At 39.4% G+C, this 23,431-nt stretch overlaps 1 protein-coding gene across 2 annotated transcripts in view; it reads right to left on the reverse strand.

Moving 5' to 3' along the window:
- Positions 1-13,795: 13,795 nt before the first annotated feature.
- Positions 13,796-23,431, reverse strand: part of Rag1 (recombination activating gene 1) — a 36,692-nt gene continuing 27,056 nt past the window's right edge. Inside the window, exons 1-2 of one of the 2 annotated variants that reach the window (XM_005384104.2) lie at positions 22,735-22,820; positions 13,796-18,126 (exon numbers count right to left, since the gene is read on the reverse strand). In XM_005384104.2, the coding sequence (XP_005384161.1) occupies positions 14,981-18,112 (3,132 nt within the window). In that variant the 5' untranslated portion in view covers positions 18,113-18,126; positions 22,735-22,820 and the 3' untranslated portion in view covers positions 13,796-14,980. Of the gene's footprint in view, positions 18,127-22,734; positions 22,821-23,431 lie in introns of those variants that run through there. The other variant, XM_013514280.1, reaches the window with a different exon arrangement.

Genomic DNA, 23,431 nt, shown 5'->3' on the forward strand with positions numbered 1-23,431 from the left:
TTGTTTGTAACTCTGTATTGTCTGTACTGTTCTTTTGCTAATTTGTAAAAGGTTGTCTGTCTGTTAATGTTTTCCTTCTTTTATTTTTAAAATTAAAAAAAAAACAAAGTCCATGAAGTTTATTGAAGAGATAAACTTCTCATTTAGCATAATATAAATGGATCTACTTTAACCTACTCCCTCCAGCATGACTCTCCTCTCAGTGTCACTACTGTCTTCACACTTTGTGCTCGGTCTCCAAAAATGCTGAATGATAGCAACTCTAGTGCGTACCTTTGGCTGCTTCAGATCCCAGGACCTTTGAGCAACCTTCTCCTGCACAGAATACCTTACCACTTGGACTTTGCAATTCCTGTGAATACTCTAGTCCATATAGTTCATTCTGATTCACTATTTATAACCCATGTCAGAGATCTCCTCCTGTAGAAAGGCTTCTCTTAATCCCACTACCTCCTAAGAATCTGTAATGCTTCCAAATGTCAGGTAACATACTCAAGAAGGCAAGAAGTAAATATGACTATATTTTTTGTAATTCAGCTAATTTTACATCATTCATTCCTTTAGTACATGTTGTAAAGCATAATTTCAATACATTTGGGACTCTTGATCTTTTCTTCAAGCTTTTAATCCAAGTTTCAAGGAAAAATATGATGCTGAGCTGTCAGAATTGAGAGTGAGGTAGAACAAAGCATCTGGTCCCCTGGTTCATCAAACACACATGACCTTCTGCTATTGTGTCTGCATACCTAACTGGCCTTGAAGAAGGGTCTTAAATCATACCTCAGTCTTAACCACCAAGGTTTATTATGTCTCATTCCCTCTCTCTCTCTCTCTCTCTCTCTCTCTCTCTCTCTGTATGTCTCTCTCTCTATCCATTTATCTATTTATCTCTCTCTTTCCCCTCTCTCTCTGTTCTTTTGTCCCTGGTGGGCTTACATATTGATTAGGAGATCATTCTGTCCCTTCCTGTCCAGCTTGATCACACTTCTCTCTGTGGAACCATCTAGAATTTGCCTATTTCCATAGTTTTCCTGGGCACATCTTGTTGCTCTTGCAGCTTGCTGGACAACAGAATCTCCTCCTGAATGTCACTAGCTAAACACAACTCACCATTTTCCATTTAGATGTTACTGACTCTGGGAGGCATGTCGGGAAAGTAAGCTATTCTTCCTCTCTGTTCCCGACTCCACTAAACTTATTGCTGCTGTTCTGCCCAATTCCATAGCTCAGTCCAGGATCCAATGTACAAAGATCCTTTTTCTCTTGGACTCACAATGTTTGTTCATTCCATCCTTTTCTTTAACTTGCACTACACAAGTCTGAGATAAGAATGTTTTATGGTGATGCTAAGCACCAGATAGACACTGAATGAATGAATGAATGAATGAATGAATGAATGAATGAACAAAGGATGACATAAACTAGCTCTTACTCGTCAAATAGTCTTCAAAATGTAATACTAGTGGTAACACATGCCTGTATTCCCAGCACTGTGGGAGGCCGAGGCTGCAGGATTACAAATTCCAGCCTAGCTTGGACAGTTCACCAGCTTAACGAGACCCTGCTTCAACGTAAAAAATATTTTTCATTCAAAAGGGGTATGAATGTAACTCAGGGCAAAGTCCCTGAGTTCTTTTCCCACTACCATAAAAAGACAAAAGAAATAAACATAAGTAACACTAAGAGTTTTAGGGTTTTTTTTAATATCTTTCCATGAAGCATAGACTTTTGAAAACTAAAGCCAAGACAAAAAGAAAAAGTAGAAGGGAAACAAGCCAAGTAATATCTGAGAGTATTATAGTGTACAAAGTCCATCATGCCCTCCCTAGTCTACTCCAGCCCATTGTAGTGATTTCTACTGTTACATCTAAACCAGCAAAAATACTGGTTACTACGGGGTGCTAAATTTCTGACTCTTCCAACCATGAATTCCCTGAGAACTAAACAAAAGCCTTTGTAATTTCTGTATACTGTGTGCACAACATAATGTGTGACATATCATATACATTCAAATGTTGTTGAACTGAATTGAACTAAATTCTCTAGTTGCATCTGTCTCCCATTGTGGGCAATCTATACTTTAGCAAAACAAAATTACGCTTTGCTGCAATTGTTATACGGGTACTTATCTTTTCCTCCTCTAGAATTCTAATTCCACCATGGCAGAGATCTCATTATTTATCACTGAACCCTAAGTGTCTAACAGATTTCAGCATGAGAGAAAGATAAACTAAAGGTACTAAAGAAGCAAAGGATATGCATGTAAATGAAGCCAACAAAACTCTGACATTATTGTACAAGAGAAGAGGAAAATAAGTATTAGGGTAATTAATTCTGAATGCTACCACAGAAAAATCTAAAACAATTCAGTAAACTGTCACAGTTAAAGTTTATTTCTTGCTCATGTGAAGTGTAATATAGGTGTTCTTATCAATCTCTTCTCTTGAGAGGCTCTCCTCTAAGTTGTGTCTCAAGGATCCAGAGTACTGGATCAGCCTTGAGAAGGAAGCCACAGAGTGCCAATGGTGGCATAGAGAATTTGTTACTCAGACTTGGATTCAGAGTGCCCAGCGATCCAGGCATTCAACCCCTATGACCGCATTTTGCTCATGTCCACTTGTTTGGCAAGTGTTATGGTTGATACATTGTGTAAACTTGGGGAGTCTAGATGTTTGGCTAGGTGACTCAGTAGGAAGCCAGGGTGCTTACTTTGTATACATCCTGAGCCTGTGCAAGAGGAGGGCCTGGAGATTATGTGTGAGAGCTACACACCCCTTACGTGGGGTAGCTCTTTGCAATGTAAGGGAGGGAAGGAGGCTACTTGCTGCCATTCCCCTCTTTGCTCTTGTTGCTTTGCTATCTTCTGCCTTGGAGCCAGCCAAATATGGACTGACACCTCCACAAACTGTAAGCTAAATAAACCTTTCCTTCCTTAATTTTGGGCATTGGGTATTTTGTCTCAGCAAGGAGAGAAAAGTAACCAAGACAGCAAGTCTCCCATTTTTATCTCCATTGTGTGTCCTTACCACTTCAAAAACAAAGAATGGAACAGAACAGAACAGAATGAAAAGAAAAGAAAGAAAAAAGAAGTGCATGGAGAAGGTAAATATTTTGGTCTGTATGTGAGAATAATCATTTCCTCTGATATTCCTTTGGGAAAATTTAGTCTCATGACCCCACTTAGATAAAAGGGGCTAGGAAATGTACTGTAGTTGTGTGTCCAAAAAATGTGAAATAGCTACAGTGCTCATCTAGGGAGTCTCTGAAAATATATATATAGTCGTTTTCTTAAAGTAGTAATAAAGTGTCCTAGTATACCTCTGTTGAGCTAAAATCAAAACCACACATATATGCGTTGCCATTACCCTTACTACCTTCCACTTTGAATATTTAAACAATGTCCTAAGTAGTCTCAACTGTCTCCCCTGATGAATAGCTACCATACTTTAAGATTTAATTTAATCTTCACAATCAAATCGCAAAAACTAAATCAAGAAAATATAAAAATTCTAAATAACCCAATATCAGTTAATGAAATTGAAAATGTAATTAAAAATATACCAACAAAGAAAAGCCCAGACGCTGACAGATTCATTGTTGAATCGTACAAGAAATTTAGAGAACTGATGACACTAATGCTGAAACTCTTTAAAGAACCTGAAAGGGAAGCAGTACTTCCAAAATCATTCCTGGAAGCAAGACTTACCCTAAATCCAAAACCAAAGACCACAACCCAAGAAAGAAAACTACAGGCCAATCTCCCTAATGAACATAGATGCAAAAATCCTTAATAAGATACTGGGAAATAGGATGTAGCATATCATCAAGAAGACTATACATCATGACCAAAGAGGATTCATCCCAGGGTTGCAGGGATGATTCAACATATGTGAATCAATAAATGTAATACACTATATCAACAAAGCCAAAAACAAAAATCACTTGATCATCTCAATAGATGCAGAAAAAGCTTTTGACAAAGTCCAACATCCATTCATGATAAAAACCCTACAGAAAGTTAGAACAGATGGTCTCTACCTCAATCTTATAAAAGCCATCTATGAAAAAACCAACAGGTAGCATCATATTAAGTGGTCAAAAACTGAAGGCTTTTGGGGCTAGGGATTTAGCTCAGCAGCAAAAGCGCCTGCCTGGCAAGCGTAAGGTCGTGAGTTCGGTTCCCAGTACCGGAGAAAAACCAAAAAAAAAAAAAACAAAGTTGTATTACTTTGAAGAAATCAATATATAATACAACCACCATTGTTAATTCCCTACCACTTTGTTTGTAACTCTGTATTGTCTGTATTGTGCTTGTGATATGTTGTAAAATGTTGTATGTCTGTTAATGTTTCCCTCCTTTTATCTTTAAAATAAAAAAAAAAAAACTGAAGGCTTTCACTTTAAGGTCAGGAACAAGACAAGGATGTCCATTACCACCACTCCTGTTCAATATAGTTCTGGAAACACTAGCCAAAGAAATTAGATAAGAGAAAATATAAAAGAAATAAAGATAGGAAAAGAAGTTTAATTATTTGCAGATGACATGATACTCTACATACAAGACCTGAAAAATTCCACCAAGAAACTTGTAGATTTGATATCCAAATTCAGCTAGTGGGATACAAATCAGTATAGTGGGATAAAAAGTCAACACTCCAAAATCAACAGCAAACAACAAACAAAAATCAAAATCAACAAACTCACAGAGAAAGAAACTAGGAAAAGGACACCCTTCATAAGAGCATCTTAAAAAAATGAAATACCTAGAAATCTATTTAGCAAAGGATGTAAAAGATCTGTACAGTAAATATTACAGTACCTTTTAAAAGGAGATCAAAGAGGCTATCAGAAAATAGAAAGATATCCCTTGCCCTTGGGTAGGAAGAACCAACATAGTGAAAATGGCCATATTCCCAAACATGCTATACAGATCTAATGTAATCCCAATCAAAATACCATTAGCATACCTCACAGATCTAGAGAAAACACACCTAAAATTCATTTGGAACCAGAAGAGACCCAGAAGAGCAAAAGCAATTCTGGGCAACAAAGGCAAGTCAGGGGACATCACAATCCCAGACCTGAAACTATACTACAAAGCTACTGTTATAAAGTCAGTATGGTATTGCCAAAAAAACAGGCTTGAAGATCACTGGAACAGAAGAGATGATGCAGATGTAACCCCAAACATACTCAGCCACCTTATCTTTGACAAAGGAGCCAAACATGTTCACTGGAAGAAAGATAGTCTCTTTAATAAATGGTGCTGGAAAAACTGCCTTTCCACATGCCAAAGACTAAAATTAGACCTATGTCTATCACCATACACTAAACTCAAAAATGGATTAGATATCTAAATATTAAAATAGAAACACTAAATTTACTGGAAGAGAAAATAGGTAGAAATCTTGAAGACATAGGTATAGGCAGAGTCCTCATGGACAAAACCCAGACTACAAGGAAAATACACAAAGAATCAACAAATTGGATCACACTTTATTAAAAAGCTTTTGCACAACAAAAGAAATCATCAACAAAGTGAAAAGACAACCCACAGAGTGGGAAAAAGTTACAGCCAGTTATCCCTCAGACAAAGGACTTATATCTAAAACACATAAAGAATTGAAAAAAATCAGACCTCTCCCCCAAATTCAAAGACCCAATCCAAAATGGGGCTTCTGAGAGGAATACACACTTCTCAGGTGAAGAAATACAAATGGCAAATAAGTATGTGAAAAAGTGTTCAACATGATTGGTCATTCAAGAGATGTAAATTAAAACAACACTGAAATTCCATCTCGCCTCAGAAAGAATGGCTATCATCAAAAAATCAACCAATAACAAATGCTGGTGGGGAGAAAGGAATTCTTGTTCACTGCTGATGGGAGTGTGGACTGGTGCAACCACTGCGAAAATCAGTGTGGAGATTCCTTAAAAAGCTAGGATTGGAAGTTCCATTTAACCCAGCTATTCCTCTTCTGAGTACTGTTGGGAGTGGCTGGAGCTGGAAATTGGTCATTTGTGTGAGGGCAGGACAAAGCCAGAGTGCCTCAAGCAGTCAAGCTACCTCAATCTTGAGAAAAACCTCCTGCTTGGACAATTTCAGTGATTAGTCACTAGGGAACCTTGCCTGTCATGATACTAACTTTGCAAAGGTATCAATAACTATCTCTACTGTTGTTGTGCAGGTTCTCTTACCCATTAGGTAAGGGGTCGCCTCCACCTGACCCAGCTCTTGTCTCTTGTCTGTTTTCTCCTCATTCTCACCACCGTTCCTTCCTGGGATACAGCAAGAACCCAGTGGATCCTCCCAAGTATCTTCCCAGAAGAATTAAAAACATCATACCGTCTACGGCCATACCACCCTGAATGCGTCCGATCTCATCCGATCTCAGAAGCTAAGCAGGGCCCAGCCTGGTTAGTACTTGGATGGGAAACATCATGCCACTGTGATCTATGTGCACCCATGTTTATAGCCGTGCAATTTGTAATAGTTAAATCTTGGAAACAACCCAAATGTTCATCAACTGAGGAACAGATAAAGAAGATGTGGGTTGTTTTTTTTTTTTATAATGTGGCACTACTCAGCCATAATGAAGGATAAACTGGAGACTTTTTAGGTAAATGGATGCAACTAGAGACCATACTCATAAGTGAAATAAATCAGAACCATATATATAAATATTGTATTGTCTCACTAGTGTGAGAATCTGAAAGAGTAAATAAGATCCAAAAGGTGTGATAGATATTGTAAACAAGGATGAAACTGTTCAAAAGAAAAGACAAACTGATGGTGGAAAGGGGAAAGGAAGAGAAAAAGAAAAAAATATATATTTATATATGTGATAGTTAAGATATTAGTTATACAGCTAGTTTCTCTTGGTTCATTCAAAAGAAAGGTTTGTGCTAATGTTGTTTGGACAAGATACCATGCCTATATCTTGTACTTTGAATAACTACAATGAAGACAGCAATATGTAATGTAATTAATTGTAATTCTCCTACTAACCTGTTTTGAAACTCTGTTTTATTTTTTGCTTTTCTCTTTTAAAGAAAGATTTAATTCCATCTTGATGTTCTCTATGAAGTTCACAGCACAGACAGGGTAAAATGCTCACCTTTCTCCCGAAGCCACCTCTCTACGACACCTACCACCTTCTACAGCAATTATTTATGTGCCCCTTGTTCTATTCAACAGAAGGGTCCATAAGAGAAAGAAGTTTCTTCTTTGACTTTGTGTCCTTGACAGAAAGCATAGTTTCTGGCACAGTGTAGTTGCTTTATAAATATTTACTGAGTTGAACTGAATTAAATTCACGATATATAGACTTTAAAAAATTCATTTCTTCAGCTGTTGTCTTAACGTGTTTCTGATCCTTTAATAAGTGACTGATGAGTTGTGGAACAAATTCTTTGTGTGCTAAATACTATCTTGTTCAAATACAATTTGGAAAACAAAAGTATGGCACAGCTCACAGAAGGAAATCTTACTTCAAACATTTCCTTTTTCTAGTGAAATGAGTTCTTACAGGATTAAAGTAGATTTCATGGTAAATTAAGATAGAATAGGCAGCCACTGTAATCCACAGTGACAAGAACTCCAAATTATTTATATGCCACCAAATCTCCACTGTAGTGTGGAACACTGCTGTTTGACTTGGAATTTACCATAAATGACAACACACTTTCCCAAACCTTATTCTGTCAGAAAACATCCAATAGCGTACACTCATTTCTTTTTTTTTTTTTGGTTTTTCTCCGGTACCAGGAACCGAACTCATGACCTTGCGCTTGCTAGGCAAGCGCTTTTGCTGCTGAGCTAAATCCCCAGCCCCTGTATACTCATTTCTAAGAGAACTAATTCTTCATTTGTTCTCCTGGTATCAATTCAACAAATAGATATTCAATTAAACCATATGAGAATAAAAAGAAATTACCAAGAATATTCTTTTTAAAAGGCTGATTTGTATATGTAATTTAAGAGGAAAAATCCCCAGAAATCTATGGCTCAACTTCTCTATCATGATGCTTTTTCCAGGTACCAAGAAGAAAGCATTGATTAAAATTCCAAAAGCCACATTAAATATTATGAAATCTGCAAAACAAATAAAAACAGGAACCTGGTCTTCAGGAAAATGTAAGTCTCATTGTAGAAAAGGGTCAGGGGAGAGGAGACAGGACAGGAGAGTAAACTTGAAGAAATTGGATTTCTTATGTGGAGTAGCCTGCCCACACAATAACAATTCCTTAGAATAAAATTCACGATATACCGATAAAATTAAGAAATCAGAGCTGGGCACTGTGGCACATGCCTGTAATCTTAGCACTTTGGGAGTCTGAGGCAAGAAGATTGATAGTTCAAGTCCTGCCTTAGATAATTTAATAAGACCTTGTCTTAAAATAAAAAGGGCCAAAATATCTGTTTATTTTGCTATACTGACCTTCACTGAAGAGATACTGTAAGAAAGATAATGGAAAATAGATGATTTGACATAAAGACAAAATGCATAGAGATAACTCAAATGCATAGTGATAAAAGAGGAAAGGGGCTCTGTGTGTGGACAAGATGGCCAGATCATGCTTTTGAACCCGCCTCCCCCAAATATGAACTCCTTAAACATTAAAACAAAAAGATGACTATGTCAGACTGATACAGACCTTGATCAGACCTTCACATAGAAATACGTGACCCTTGACCTCCAAGTAAATCATGATACGTATTTTGAAGGAAAGAATATGCTGTCATCATCAGAAATTTTTAAAATGATTATACAAAGATCAGTAGGGAATAAAAGGAAATTTCCATAAAAAAGCAAGCAAAAAGCCAGGGGAAAAAAAACGCTGACTCCATGAAGAGATGAGGATATCAAGGACTGCAGAACCTCCCCTCATCTCCTCCTCCCTGGGCTTGGACACATCTGAGAGACTGAGGCACATGAGTTCCTAGACAGTGTGCCATTGAAATGAAGAAAAATGTTTAAAATTGCTGTCATACCATTTAAATGTTATGCATAAGCCTTCTTAGACTAAGACAAATTTCCAGGTACTGTAATACTTTCCAAAAACACTGCACAGTGCGCAAGTCTGGCGTCCTGTGCACTGCACTATTTGTACACCTCAAACTCCTCAACCGTTTCCTTTTGCCCTTAGCGTAAGGCCACCAGGTTCTGCCTGACAAAGCCTTTGCTTGATTCTCCAAATCAGGCAGGCCCCACTCCCTTTGTCCACTCCTACTCACTTGTTTTCCTGAAATTCCTAAGTACTTCTAACTGTTGTCCTACCTCGGGGTCTCCTTACAGGCTAAATCTGCTTCAGGTCCATCGCCCCACGTAACTCATTTCCTGACGTCTTTCATTCCTTCTTCCTTCTTCACAGATGATCCCTCTGACTCCCGAGTTTAAATTCTACTGTCCTATTGCATTTTACACTGCACCTATTTTACCGACTGCTTCTGCCGCTTTCCCTTCACAACATCTACCAAGAACCAAACAAATGCATATTAATCTTATTGTTGATTTAATGTCTGCCTTGCTCACCTCTTTGCAAGTCGAAATTGTCTCTTCTGTTCACCACCGCCACCAATGCCAGGCACACACTGTCTGTTCAGGGGAGACATCCTACCAACATTTGGCTGAATCAGTTGGAAAGAACATCAGGAAAGATATAAACCTTAGCTGAGCCTTCAAAGATAAAAGGATGCTACCTTCTTGAAGGCAGTGATACAGGGGAAAGAAACTCCCAACCTGAAAGATATCTAGGACAAGTTTGTGTTCTCTAAAAATTAAAGAATGAATTTTAGGAACAATGGAGGCTAAGAGCAGAATATATTTGTTGAGGGAAAGAAGCTTCTGTCCAAGAAAGGGACAGAAGGGGGCCTAAGTGGGTTGCCCATTGAACCTATCTTTTCCAGGGATTTTTATAGAGCAAAACCACCAGGTGAGGGGGGTCCAAGGTGGAAAACATGGGAACTCGCTGGGCGGGCATGAGGTGGGACAAAACTATGATCAGCCAATAAGATTATAAGTATAATTGCTCAGGTAAAATTGATTAAATTGTGATCAAATGGGGAATCAAGTCATGTAGCAAGCGGGCATGAATACAGAACAGGGGCTTTTCTTGGTAGAGGGGTTGAGTTAGTGACTCTTCCTGGCTTTTTCAAGGTGACTGCTACCTAGTTAGAATATCAATCCCTGAGGTCCATCCCTAGGGAAGTATGTATGTGGGCGCATCTGTTTAATCTTTTGTCTTGAGGTCTGGCCCACAGCAGAGTACCCATCTCTCCTTTTGCAAGGTATCCCATCTTCTGCACTGGCTCCTTTGAGGGCCTGGCCCTGTCTGACTGCCTATAATATTTCTACCTAACTCAGCTGCCTATAACAGCAGGAGTAACAGTCCAATTAAAAAGCCAGATTCAGAAGGCCCCAGCTCTCCCAGGAATTAACTTGCAGCTTGCTGGATCATGGAATGATCCAGGGCTCTTGAGTGGGGCTATGAGGATAGAGTAGAGACAACGCTTGAGGTTTGCAGCATGTGTGTGCAAGTGAAGATATAGTTCAATATTTTGAAAACTGGTAAAGCACAAGAGAAGCAGTCAGTCTGCATTTTAGTCCTGAGTGAAAGGGAGCTTGGAAGCCTCCAGCAAAGGGGAAGAAGGACCAAGTTGTACAAAGGTCAGTGGGACGGAGCTGGAGGGAAGAGTGCTCCAAAGGCAGAATGGTACTGCCGTTTTCTAGTTCAGCTACACTTAGGTGACCTCATAGGCAGTGTGGAGATCATAGCAATACTGCCGTCGAAAGGATCCAAGAAAATGTATGCAAAGTGTTTGCCGCCAAAAAAGTTTGGTAAATGGAAACTACATACTATTATTATCAAAAGCACTGAACAAAAGAATCTAAGCTCTAGGTAGTTTTGCTATAAACTAAGCAGTGGTCCTGGACAGATAAACAACAAAAATTCTGACCAAAGTTTAAAGCTATGAGCAAAGGAATATTCCAGAGAAAGTCTATAATTTCATCAGATTCTCAAAGGATTGAAAAAAACCCAAAAGATTTACTATTCAAAGTTTACTCCCTAAGGACTTCATGGACATGAGAAATGGATTTGGGAAAGGGCAGAGAGAGGAGTTGGTAGGGGAAGGGGAAGAAAAGATGATTAAGATGTGATATGTATATGTTCCAATTCCCCAAGATTAATGTAATTATTATGTATCACAATCATGTAGCAATAAGTATAAAAATGGTTTACTATTTATCTTAAGTATGTGGAGCCAAATGGTCTCATCCTATATTATGACAAATTACTCTTTCTCACTACACTATTGCCCTCTCTTTCAAAGATCAAATTCATTTTGTATTTCCCTCGAGGATAAATATATTCATTTTTAAGCACTGCACTCAATGTTATTAATATGTAATAACATAAATCACAACACCTACTTTTTTCAAATCTTAAACTTTTATTTCCAATACTTAAACACAAAATTGTTCACAATAACCATAATGTGAATGATTGGAAATATTGAAATACAAAAATAAGTAACAAAATCCATATTTCCTTTCATTGAAAACATTTAACATGAAAATACAAGTGCCTGTCTCATCAAATAAACCCATTGCATCAAATAAACCCATTGGAAGTACCTGAACTTTCCCTAAAAGAAAAATAAGAAAGTTCTGGAAGCCGTTAAACAAATTGCATTATTATTTGTGAGAAAATAAAGTGAAGTGCAAGTCTACCAAGAGAAGTTGCTCACCAATAATCAATTCTGAGGTATATTTGTATAAATTCCAGTAGCCAAAGAGGGAAAAGTGAAGTGGGAATAAAGTATCTATCTTACTTGAAATCTCTTAACATGGAAAGAACAGACCATCTGTCATACAATAGCATGCCTGAAGACACAGGCATGTGCTCTGATATCTAGGTGCATGCATTTCTGATCCTTTAATAAGTGAACGATGACTTGTGAAATGTGTTCCTCCCAACCACCTATAAATCCTACCTTCTAGCTATGTATAATCTGAATTCTGTTTGATGTACTACAAGACCACACTTGAACCAAAAAGAAAAATCTTTATCTTCATCTATACTTTGCCAAAAACAAATAGAAGCAATACTAAATTCCAGCTTACCTGGAAGAAAAAGACATCGTTCCCTGCTGTTCCAGTATCTAGGGGCACGCTTATTAATCCCAAGGTATTGCTTAACCTCATGCTGGCTATTCATCAGTTTTCACCAGCCATTATCATTGGTCCCTGCAGTGGACCCCAGTGGGTCGGCAAGACAACTTGGGGGAGCAGGTTTCACTGGAGAAAAATGCATTGCACTGCTGAAGTCCTAGTCTATACTTCAAAAAAAAAAAAATTGTTCCATTCAGTGTGGAGAATTTCCCTGGAGTATGACTGCATTTGCAATGGGTATTGTTAAAAATAAAACTCAAATATAACACCAGGGTCTAGAATATTGCACTCTTAACAATGAGGCAAAAAATAACCATAGGCATAAATTCTACCTATTGAAATCCTGCAGCCAGATGCTCCCAGGGTTTATCAAAATGTGATCTGATTAAGGGATTATTGGGAAGGTTGTGCTATAAATCATGCTCTTAGTCACATAAAATAGTTCCTACATTGCTAGAAAGGGGGAATTTAATATCAGAAAGTATTTACAGTGCTACCAATCGAGTAACAGAGTGAAAATGGAGGGAAAAATCTCCAAAACAGCACCAGCATACTTCAGGGAGCATGATGTGTCCCTGAATGTAGCTGTTTATTAGTGCATAGATATGCTGTAAGGATTAAGCTGGATGAAAGAAAAGGGTGACAGAGAAGCCCTTTCATTTTCCAAATGCAAAACAGTTTTCAAAAAAAGTAATATTAAAATATGTATATGTTTTGACAACTAAATTATGAATGTCTTTGATATTCTGCATATAAAAGGCAATGAGAACTGCCGTATTTTTAATGGGAAAAACTGAGTTCAATCCCTGCAAATCATCAAATGCACACCATTTAGGATAATGTCACTGATGCACGTTTGACAACTAAATTACAAAGCTCTTTGATATACTGTGTGTGAAGAGTGGCAATTAAGGCCAATAAAATCAAAGGAAGAAAAAAACTAATTAACAGTAACATATCATTATGACTCACTAGCATATAAAATCCCATGCCTGCTCTAAATTGCTAGCAACTGGCAAATCCCAGATTCCTAAGGATACAGACAATAGTTTTCAAATAACTGGAGCCGCCCACCAGAAGTCTATGGACTGGAGGGTTAGCAGTTTCTTCTATCAAAAAGCCCAAACTATACAAATGACTGAAAAGTTCATCCAATGCTGCCCTCAAAACATGTCATCTCAAGGCTACAAACTGTAGTGATTCATAGTGGATCATAAATAAGTTCTGACACTATCTTAGAAACAAAGAGAGTTATTAATTGTTGTGGTATAAAGAACAAGAAATTTGGAGAAAAAAACCAGGATTCAAATTCAAAATCAGATATTTATTATCCCTGTAATTTGGGGCATGTCAGTTAACCTCCATCCTGGGAATAATAAGCCTATCCCAGAGAGTGGTGAAGCAAAATGAATGTAAAAAAAAAAAAAAAAATCCAAATATGCCTGGTGAGGTGGTGGACACCAGTAGTCTCAGCTATTCAGGAGGCTGAGGCAGGAAGAATGCAAGTTCAATGCCAACCTGGACAATTTAATGAAACCCTGTCCCAAAATTTAAAAATAGAAAAGGACAGGAGATGCATCTTGATGGTAGAGCATTTGCCCAGCACTTGCAAGTCCATGGATTCAAATCCCAGTACCATGGGGAAAAAAATTCTTAAAGTAACAAAAATAAACAATGTATAAATGTTAAATCTTCCATTGTATTCTGAGTAGTCTCTATCTAAATTAAACAGGTCAGAGAATTGCAAAGTTACCAGCTACTAAAATTTGAATATACTGAAAGGAAACTAATCATAATGGAAAGAATAACACAGAAGGAATCTAAGAAACCTGGATTTAATAAAATTGACCCACACTTTATGTGGAGAAAATTAGATGTTTTCAGCAAGACATTAAATCTGTTTTTAGACAATGAGCCCATCAGGATTTATAAAAGTCTCTGGGGCCTTGCGATTGTATGGGAAAGCATTTAGATATTCTAAACTATTTGAAATTTTAAAAAAATAAACTTAGCTACTGATAGCTAAGTGAAGTGAACATGTATTATTGGAAGATTTAATAGCTAGTTCTACAAGCAGGTATATGCTCCAACTCCATTACTGAAAAGTTCGTGACAACAAATGACCCGCTAAACTCTGAAGGTAACAGTAGAGATATCATATAAACTTAGAAAAGGGTTGATTTTCCAAAACTTGATGTGGGGTATTTCTGCATAAATGAGAAAAAACCCCAAGGGCACTTTATAAAGGTCATTGTGCCTTACAAATGAAAGATATTTTTAGAGAAACCTAAAAGGCTTTTTGGAATCTTATAGAGTAAGATATGTTAAACTCGTAAAATAAAGAACCTTATAAAAAATGAAATAGAAAAGACTCATTGTGTCTTAATATAAAATATAATAAATTGAGCAGAATAAAAGAAAACTGCAAGACAAACTCCTGTCCTGGCCTCACCAGCTGTTCTTTGACAACCTTGGCTTTGATTTGCATGACACTCAATGGTGTACACACACAGATCTTTGTTCATCTCTGATCCCCCTGCTGTTACTCCTGTTCTAAGTCACTGAGCTTTCAAATAACTGATTTCGCCTGTTGCTTTTCTGAACTCACTAAGCAACTCGGGCAATTAGCTCATCAGTGATCTATTCCTGATATGGTGACAGCACCAGCAGTCTCTCCCTCAAACCTGCCACCTCGTAGGTGGTGAATCCCCACACCCAGTAGGGAAAGGTGCTTCAGAGAAGACTGCCATGACACCCAAAGGAAAACTCATCTGCAAAAACCAAGTCGTAGGTGGTTTCCTTCCTTAAAACTCCATTGAATCGTGGCTTTCCAGAGAGTCCTCTATGCCTAATGGGTCTGCTAAGGTTGCATTTGAGCTCATGTTAAACCCACAGTTCTTTAATGTATTGTGAGCATTCATAAACTTCTGGAGGTATTTGGAAGTGTATAACCAGTGATGTTTCAGGACGTCTTCCATCTCGTAGCACTTAGACTGCCTGGCATTCATTTTCCGGAAGCGTCTGAACAGTTTGTTGCCAGACTCATTTCCCTCACTAGCCCATGCCCCAATGGAGCCATCCCTCTCAATAATTTCCGGAACATGCGCCAAGGTTTTGTGGAAATAATTGGTGATTTTGCCCTCATATCTGTACTTGAACTTGGTAGAGAGGAGCTCGGCGAAACGCTGGGAATTGAAACTGTACTGGCAGAGGAAGTCTGGGCACTCTTTCGCAGGGCATGTGGAGCGCCACACAGGCTTCATCTTCAGGTAAAGGTCCATCAGCTCCCTGAGAGCTTCGTGCCTCTCCGTGGAAGGAATTAATTCACATACCGCCTCCACAGTCTCTTTAGTCATGAGCTTCCTGGCAAAGTTGCCGTTCATTCTCATGATTGGCTTCAGGTTCATCTTCTTTCGGAGATGCTTGTCCAAGGTGGCCTGCCATCTTTTCCTTTCCTCTTTGGAGGCATTGGGATTTTTATACACCTCCCCTATCTCTAGCTGGAAAATCTTGTAGAATTCGGCTGCATTGCCGATGTCACAGTGGAGCGCATCTATGGAAGGGACTGTCTCGATGAAAGGTTTGGCTGAGACCCCTTTCACCCGATCCCGTAGATCCTCCACTGACTCGTGGTACGGGTTGGAACGCCAGACCTCATAGCGCTCCAGGTTCTCAGTGTGGCTTCTGGTTATGGAATGGAAGACAAGATTTTGAGAGGCTTCCAGGCGAGTGGCATCGCAAAGAGTACAAATGTAGACTGAGCCAGAAGCCTCGAGGCCTTCCACTTCCCGGACAAGCTTTTCATCGTAACCGGTGCCTCTGAAGAGGAACCTGAAGGTCCTGAGGATGCCTCCCATCTCCAGCAGTAATTCACTGCTCTTCATGGCCTCCCTCTCGGCTATGAGAGGGCTCAGAATGGCAGTCAGGGTCTCATGGTCGGACTCATCGGCCAGCATAAGGCACAGTGGCTTGCAACACAGTTCAGAGTTAGGCTTGGCTTCCTCAAACACCTGCACGTTCTGGGAGCCGTGCACTATGGTGATTCTCATGACGGTGAATGAAAAACGAACTGCCTTTTCGGGAACTGCTGGTCCACTACCGTGCTTCTCACTCACATCCCCCATCCCATCACAAGACTCCTTGACCACCACTGTGAAGGGGCCATTTAGGTAGTCGTCAAGGTCTTGGGCCCTCATGCCGTCCAAGATGTCTTCTTCCATGTCCATCAGAGCCGACACCAAAGCCGCATCATAGCGGAACCTCTTGGCAATGGTGTCCACTGGGTAATCATCCACAGAGGATGAAAGCCCAGACAGTCCATCGATAATACCGACATCGGTGCTGGAAGAAACGTTCCGCAGGGGTGGCTGCCACTCAAAGGGGTGGTAGCCTGGCAGAAGAACCTTCTCGGCATTCCGAAGGGCATGCAAAGGCTGGAAAATCTGCCGGCCTGTGATGGCTTTCACGGTCCTGTACATCTTGTGGTACTGACTGCAGCTGAGGAAGGTGTTGACGCGAATGGCCAAGCAAACAGCGGGCTGCAGGCCAGAGCCCCGGCCCTGCATGATGGCCTCCAGCTCATCGGCTTGTCTGTGTTCATTCCTTGCCCTCAGTGCCAGCAAGAATAAGGTCAGGCACACAGACTTCACATCTCCACCTTCTTCTTTGTCTGCAAAAGCTTTAACCTGCATCTTCAGCTCCCTCAGCCGGTGCTTCTGAGCTCTCCGGGTCAGCGACAGAAGATGTTGCCGGGGTCGGCCCCCTTTATTGATATGTACAAGAGTCTCTTTTGATTCCTTGTGGCTTGAGACATGCTGATTGTATTTTTCCAAGATGACTTCCTCGTTGCACTCTTTCGCTGGGCATTTCACCATCAGAGAATTCAAGATGCTCAGAAAGGACTTCACTGGACTCTCCAGGTCAGTGGGGAAGCATGGATAGCGGCAAGAGGGGCAATAGCTGCCCACGACTTTGAGGCATCGGAGGATGCAGATTCGGCAGAATACATGTTTACAGGTAGTCTCCACAGGATCAGCCAGGATGTGCTCACAAATCTGGCAGGAAATCGATTTCAGGAAGTGTGTGGGGAAGTCCACTGCCAGGAGCTTGGTGCTAAGATGTATCTTACTACAGTTGGCAATCTTCTTCAAGACTTCCCTCCTGTTGCTGATCCTGGCCCGAGCTCTCCTCTTACGCTGACGGGCTTGTTTGGCTCGGTCAAGCAAGGTTTTGAATTTTTTGCTGACCTGCACATTTGGATGAGGCCTCTTCCTCTTGAGTCCCCGACAGGCCATCTGGCAGATGTCACAGGACGGTGTGTGTGGGTACCACTTCATAATTGCATTCCTGGGGAAGTAAACTTCACGTGGGGCCCCGCTAAACTTCCTGTGCATGATGCTCCAGCAGTTATGGCAGAACTCAGTGGGGTGGATCGAGTCAACATCAGCCTTCACGTCAATCCGGAAAACCCTGGCAATGAGGTCTGGCCAGGAAGTGGCTCTTTTCTCCTTCTTTCTTAAAAGGACTTGGGTTTTAGCATCCACAGGCCCATGGACTGGGTATCTCCTATTGTACTCATCACTTTTGAAAGAATTACCACAGATGCGGCAGAAGTGTCGAAGGTTGGCTTGGTGAATTGCTTTTTCTCTTGCTTTCCCATCATCAAGAGACTTCTTTGAAAATTTAGGATGAGGCTTCAATGCTGGTTGAGTCAGCACTGGTTTCTGGCCCCCAAGTTTGTCCAGGGCGGTTGGAGATTGCTCTAGGGAGGGTTTCCCCTCACCGGAATCCTTTTCCTTTTGAGCTTCTTCAGGTGCCTTTTCCAAGGACCTCACCCTGAATAGCTTAAACTTCCATTCTGAAAATTTAATATGTGGATGTTGAATTTCATCGGGGGCAGAACTGAGTCCCAAGGTGGGTGGCAAAGAGACATCCATGCTGGCTGAGGTACCTAGGGACAGTGAAAACAAGTCAAGTTAGGGAAAATGTCAATATCCCACTAATGTATTTTGTAAGTAACAAGAATTATGATTTATTTATTCATTCATTATTTCCAAAAGTACTTTATTAAATCTCCTATTTTATTATACTACTTTAGATGCTGATCATACAGCAAAGAACAGTCATTCTATGTTCTGACACTACTTAGGGTCATTTATATGTGTGCATATATAATTTTAAATACTGCATATGTAAAATTTAATTCCTTTCCCACAAAATCCTTAACATCTTTGAAGACAGAATCTTTGAGTGATCCATCTTTTTCTTTCCAATGTTTCTAGTCTACATTAAGCGCTCAGTAGGCATTTGTGAGTAAATGCAAAGATAAACTGGCTACTAAAATCAAAGCCAAGCAATATTTTCCACATTGTATTAGCCTCATTGCACTAGCTGGACAATATATTTCTAGCTTTTTAAGCAGTCTTCTGGGAGGCTGGTTGTTTATTTCTTCCAAACCAGTCATAAAGGGATGATAAAGCTACAAACCCAAAGAAACTAATTACTCACCAGTTGAAAGGATGAAGTGAATTTTGAGCTTTATGGATGCAAACTAATAATAAGTATCATGGATAGTAATTATGCTTACAATTTTAATTAGTGAACGCTGCTGTAAATTATAAGGCCATCTCTACATTAGAAACCAAAACCACAGAGCTCTTTAAACCTACAACAAACCATAGTGTGCATATACTAAAATGCTAAAGGACTTTTAAAATGAAAAATTCAAGTGACTTCAGCTAAAACTCAACATGGGCCAACCTGAAAGTCATTACCAGTCAATGATCATTAGCACTATAGATTATAATGAGAAAAGGTGGAAGAAATTCTTTTCTTCGTATAAAAAAATCACATATCCCAGGAAACCCTACCCATCTGGGCTGTAGTGTGGGCCTCAGTAGGAACGCAAACAAAAATCTGACAATGCCATCTCAGTATTATTTGGACCTAATTAGATCAATTATCCCAAAATTATTAGCATACAACTGGAAAGATGACTGTATTTTCAATATAACATCCCACCTATATCTCTCCAATTTGCTTGGGTTAACTGTTTTAACCACCAACTATCATGCAACATATTAATTCCATGTGTTTTGATTCATTACATCAGTGATATTTTTATTGTCACAGAATCACAGAAACAAATCTCAGATCAACACACTTGGACCAGGAACAGGACTTGGGGGGCTGAGAAGGAGTAAAAGGGGCAAGGACTAACCTTGACTGCCCCTGCCAAACTCTTCAAGTCTTCCATTTAGACCCCCAAGGTTTATTCCAGTTTGCACCCATTACGCATCAGAAATTGGTGCTTTCCACAAAAATTAGAAACAAATTTCTAAAACATGGGAAATTCTGTGATGTTCATTATGCAGGACTGGGTAAGAGATAAATCATTCCAAACCACTGAAAGGTCCCAGTAACCTCAAAAGTGTTTCAAACATAGCTCCACAAACACCTCAAAGTTACTTTTCACCCAGTTATGCTTCTTAGTTCTCTCCTGTGGCAGGTTAGGCCATCCCAGTGCGCCCTACCTCTGTGACTTGAACTCAACTCTAAATGCCTTTTGATTCCTTTAGCATTTCACTTCCCAGCTTTTTTCTAAAGCACTTCTTCTTGGGATCCCAAGATAATGTTTTGAGTAGTGATTTTAAAAATAAACGATAATTTTTTAAAATCATCAAGTTAAATACTGATTCCTCACATTGAGTAAATCAGCTACATATACAAGCACCGTAGAATAAGGTCCCTCCCTATTTATTCCTCCCTTGACTCCCACTGCCCTGAAATATTATGCCAAAATCAACCAAAACACATCTATCTAAGTAGTCCTGTAAAAAGAATGCCATTACCAGGTAGTTATTAGTCATTGATATCCAAAATTAAGAGTATATATCAGATGGCTTTCCAGCTCAACTGATAAATGTTTTTCCAAACTAGAACCAAAAAGGGGGGGGGCAGGAAGAATGTGCCATGATATTAGGAGAATATATATGAAAATTCAGGCTATGTTACATACACATGTTTTATTTTTTTCACTCTTATTTGTAATTTTCACCCATTAAAATACAATATTACTTTTGGAAGAAGGAGGTTTAAAAATCAGTTAGTGAGATATGTTTAGCAATCTAGTAAGCAAACATTAAAACCATTGATATTACTGTTTTTTTTTTTTCTGGTACTGGGAATTGAACTCAGGACCTTGAGCTCACCAAGCAGGTGCTTGTGCCGCTGAGCTATATCCCCAGCCCTACTATTGATATTACTAAACATCAATGAAAACATGAAGAAATTAAAATATCTTCATGCCTTGTTGGGAGGAGTGGAAATTGATATGGAATATCTAGTAGACATTTCAGGGATGTCTTCTAAAAGTTACATTATATTATCTGTGTTACAACAAATCTTCTTTTGGGAAGTTATTCTATAGAATATATTCTATAGAATATATCTATTCCTACCAGTACACAGTCATATTTACATGAAAACAAAGATTTGCTTGAAAATTTGTTTGTTACTTTGAAAGACAGGAAATAAGTAACTACCAAAAGCCATTATTAAATATGTTGTGGTTAAAATGCACATGGAAAACACAGAAAATGGAATTTTCTATATTTTTGGTGTATATGATCAATTTCTGTATGAATCAATGATACAGAAAGATATCCACACCAAAAAGCAGAAGACACAGGAACAAAGAAGCAAAGCTGAGTCCCATTTCTGCATATTTTTATATGCATACACTTACAGAAATCCCAGCAGGAAGTACACTAAAATCCAAACAGTGTTTAACACTAAAAAAATGGAAATATCCCTGGTAAAAGGATTTTTTTAATTCATTTTTGTTTCATGAGCGTTTTACAAAACAAATTTTTTAAAATTTTCTGACCATTTCGGACATAAAATGTTTTAAAGACCAAAATCGGATGTCACTTTTCCCTCATTTCTTCCTAGATTTCCCCCTAGAAAAGTTTAAGACCTGGCTAAGTCTTAAATATGACCACCATCCTTACCTTATCTTTCTTTTCTGTTAAACAAATAGAAAGAGGACTAAACTATGAACCTGTGGAGAGCATGAAGTTAGGATTATGAAACAATTACCTTGCATTCGTTTTTTACCACTCAGAAATATAGCAAAGGTTTGATGTCCTGCCTTGTAACAAAATGTCTCCACAGCAGACTAGCCTCAGACTCTAACAGCCTGCGGTCTGGTGTTGATTCGGTCCAGTCCCTAACAGATACCATCATCTCAGCATTGCCATCATCTGCTGCAGCAGCTGCAATGGGCCCTCTCTCCACAGGGCATGGACTTGTGTCGACAGAGCAACCCAGGGCAGCTTGAACAAGGCGACAACTGTAGTTCACAGTGAGTGTTATTATTAGTTACTTCAGCAAGCTGGGCTGCAACAGGAGGAACACCACTCATTCCATCCCAGCCTCCTACCCTAGAACATACATATACTTCCACTCCACTCACTCTCTCCCCTCTTGGCATCTACAACTTCATCTACACAACTTTAGAGTGGTCAGCTGCACCCAAGTGTGATTTCTCATGGTCATAGTAGTCCCACCAATTTACTCATTCACTCCTCAAATTATTTCTTGTTATTTACTACACAGCAGCAAACATCAAAACATTGATAACATCGATATCTTTGCTAGGGCTGGGGATATAGCTCAATGGCACAAGCTCCAGCCTGGCAAGTGCAAGGTCCTGACTTCAATTCCCAGTGCCCCCCTCCAAAAAGATCCTTTCTATAAGTCACAGCCATCCACAAAAATGATCTGATGATTTTTACCCTTTCTCCAGGTAATTTTTCATTGAGCCACTTCAGAAAGTCACAAATTGGATTTCCAATGAGAAATCCAAACTCAAGAATATAACCTCAAAGCAGAGTCTCTACCATGAGTATTCTCAAAAGTAACATGAATCAATATCACAAGGGAGACTATTTCCTCTCCCCACACACACCTCAGACAAGAAACTCATCAGCTCCCAGACAGTCTGATTTTCTGGGATGAAGACCAGAAACTGTATTTCTTACACAATCATTCCAGTGATCCTGATGTCTGAGTGGCACACAGGTCACATTTTCAGAAACAGTCACCTTAAGCTTAGTCCAACCAAGTTCAGGAAATGCCAGAAAACACCGGCAATACCTAAAAAAAGAAAAAGAGACCGCTTTTCCCTCCACCACAGATTTTCTTTGCTCCTGATCATTTTCTTGTCTGGACTTAATACTATTTTTTCCCAGTATTCTCACATCCATTCAAGAAGCTTTCCTTAAACCTTTCTAAACCTCTCTTCTGCCAACTGTATTCATTTATAGTAATTTAGATATACTGCATTTCTGCATGAGCCTTATTGTCTTTGGACTCAACTCGGCACCTTGTACCTTTCCTATTTTCATACATTAGAAAGAAAAACAAAAAATTGATGTCAGCTTCCCTCATTCCTTCCCCTCATCACCTGCAAGGAAAAAAAGCTCAAGTACTTCTGATTAGAACTGTAAAAATGGAATAAACAGTTTGGCTGAGGGCAGGAAAATACAAGTGTTACCTTACTCAGCCAGCTGCCTGACCAAGGTGTTGGGATGTCTGCGATGTGGTTGATACTACTCAATACCAAAGAGAAGGCAAAGTGTGATCTCTGGTCCCTCCTTGTTTTCTTGCCCCTATGTGCATACTGCTGGGTTATTTATCAGCCCCCACTGTCCTTCCTAGCCTCCCCACCACAGAGAGCTAACCACAATTGATGGCAGCCAATCAGAAGCCAGAACCCCCCAGCTCCAGCTTGCACCTGGCTCTTCAGGAAGTTTAGCCGGGGGACCTGAGTGTGCAGCCACGCCTCACTAAGTCTTGGAGTGCCAGCTGCCTGTTCACTCCCCAAGAATGTTTGGGTTGGAAACAATTTTGTCCACATAAGGTCTGACTCCTCTGTGTGTTCTCTAGCTCTGTACTTCTGTTTCTAGATCTATAAAATGGAAATATCTTTGAAAATGTACCTCAAGAAGTCCATGAGGTTATGTAGTCAGAGTTATTATAGGGAAACACAGTAAATGGTATCTTTTAGTAGATGCTTATTAAATATTAAGAATGTTTATGGGTTTTTATTCTTATTTTCAACTTGTATTAAAAAATGCCAGAACATGTCCATCTGGTCAGTCTTTGGTCAGGGAAGGTTGACGTTCCCTGAAACTAAAGTAAGTTTAAATGTGACTAGAGATCTGGAGGCAACAGACAGGCATCTAAACCTT

Source organism: Chinchilla lanigera, unplaced genomic scaffold (assembly GCF_000276665.1).
Source record: "Chinchilla lanigera isolate Chin_1 unplaced genomic scaffold, ChiLan1.0 scaffold00021, whole genome shotgun sequence".
Classification (NCBI taxonomy): domain Eukaryota; kingdom Metazoa; phylum Chordata; class Mammalia; order Rodentia; family Chinchillidae; genus Chinchilla; species Chinchilla lanigera.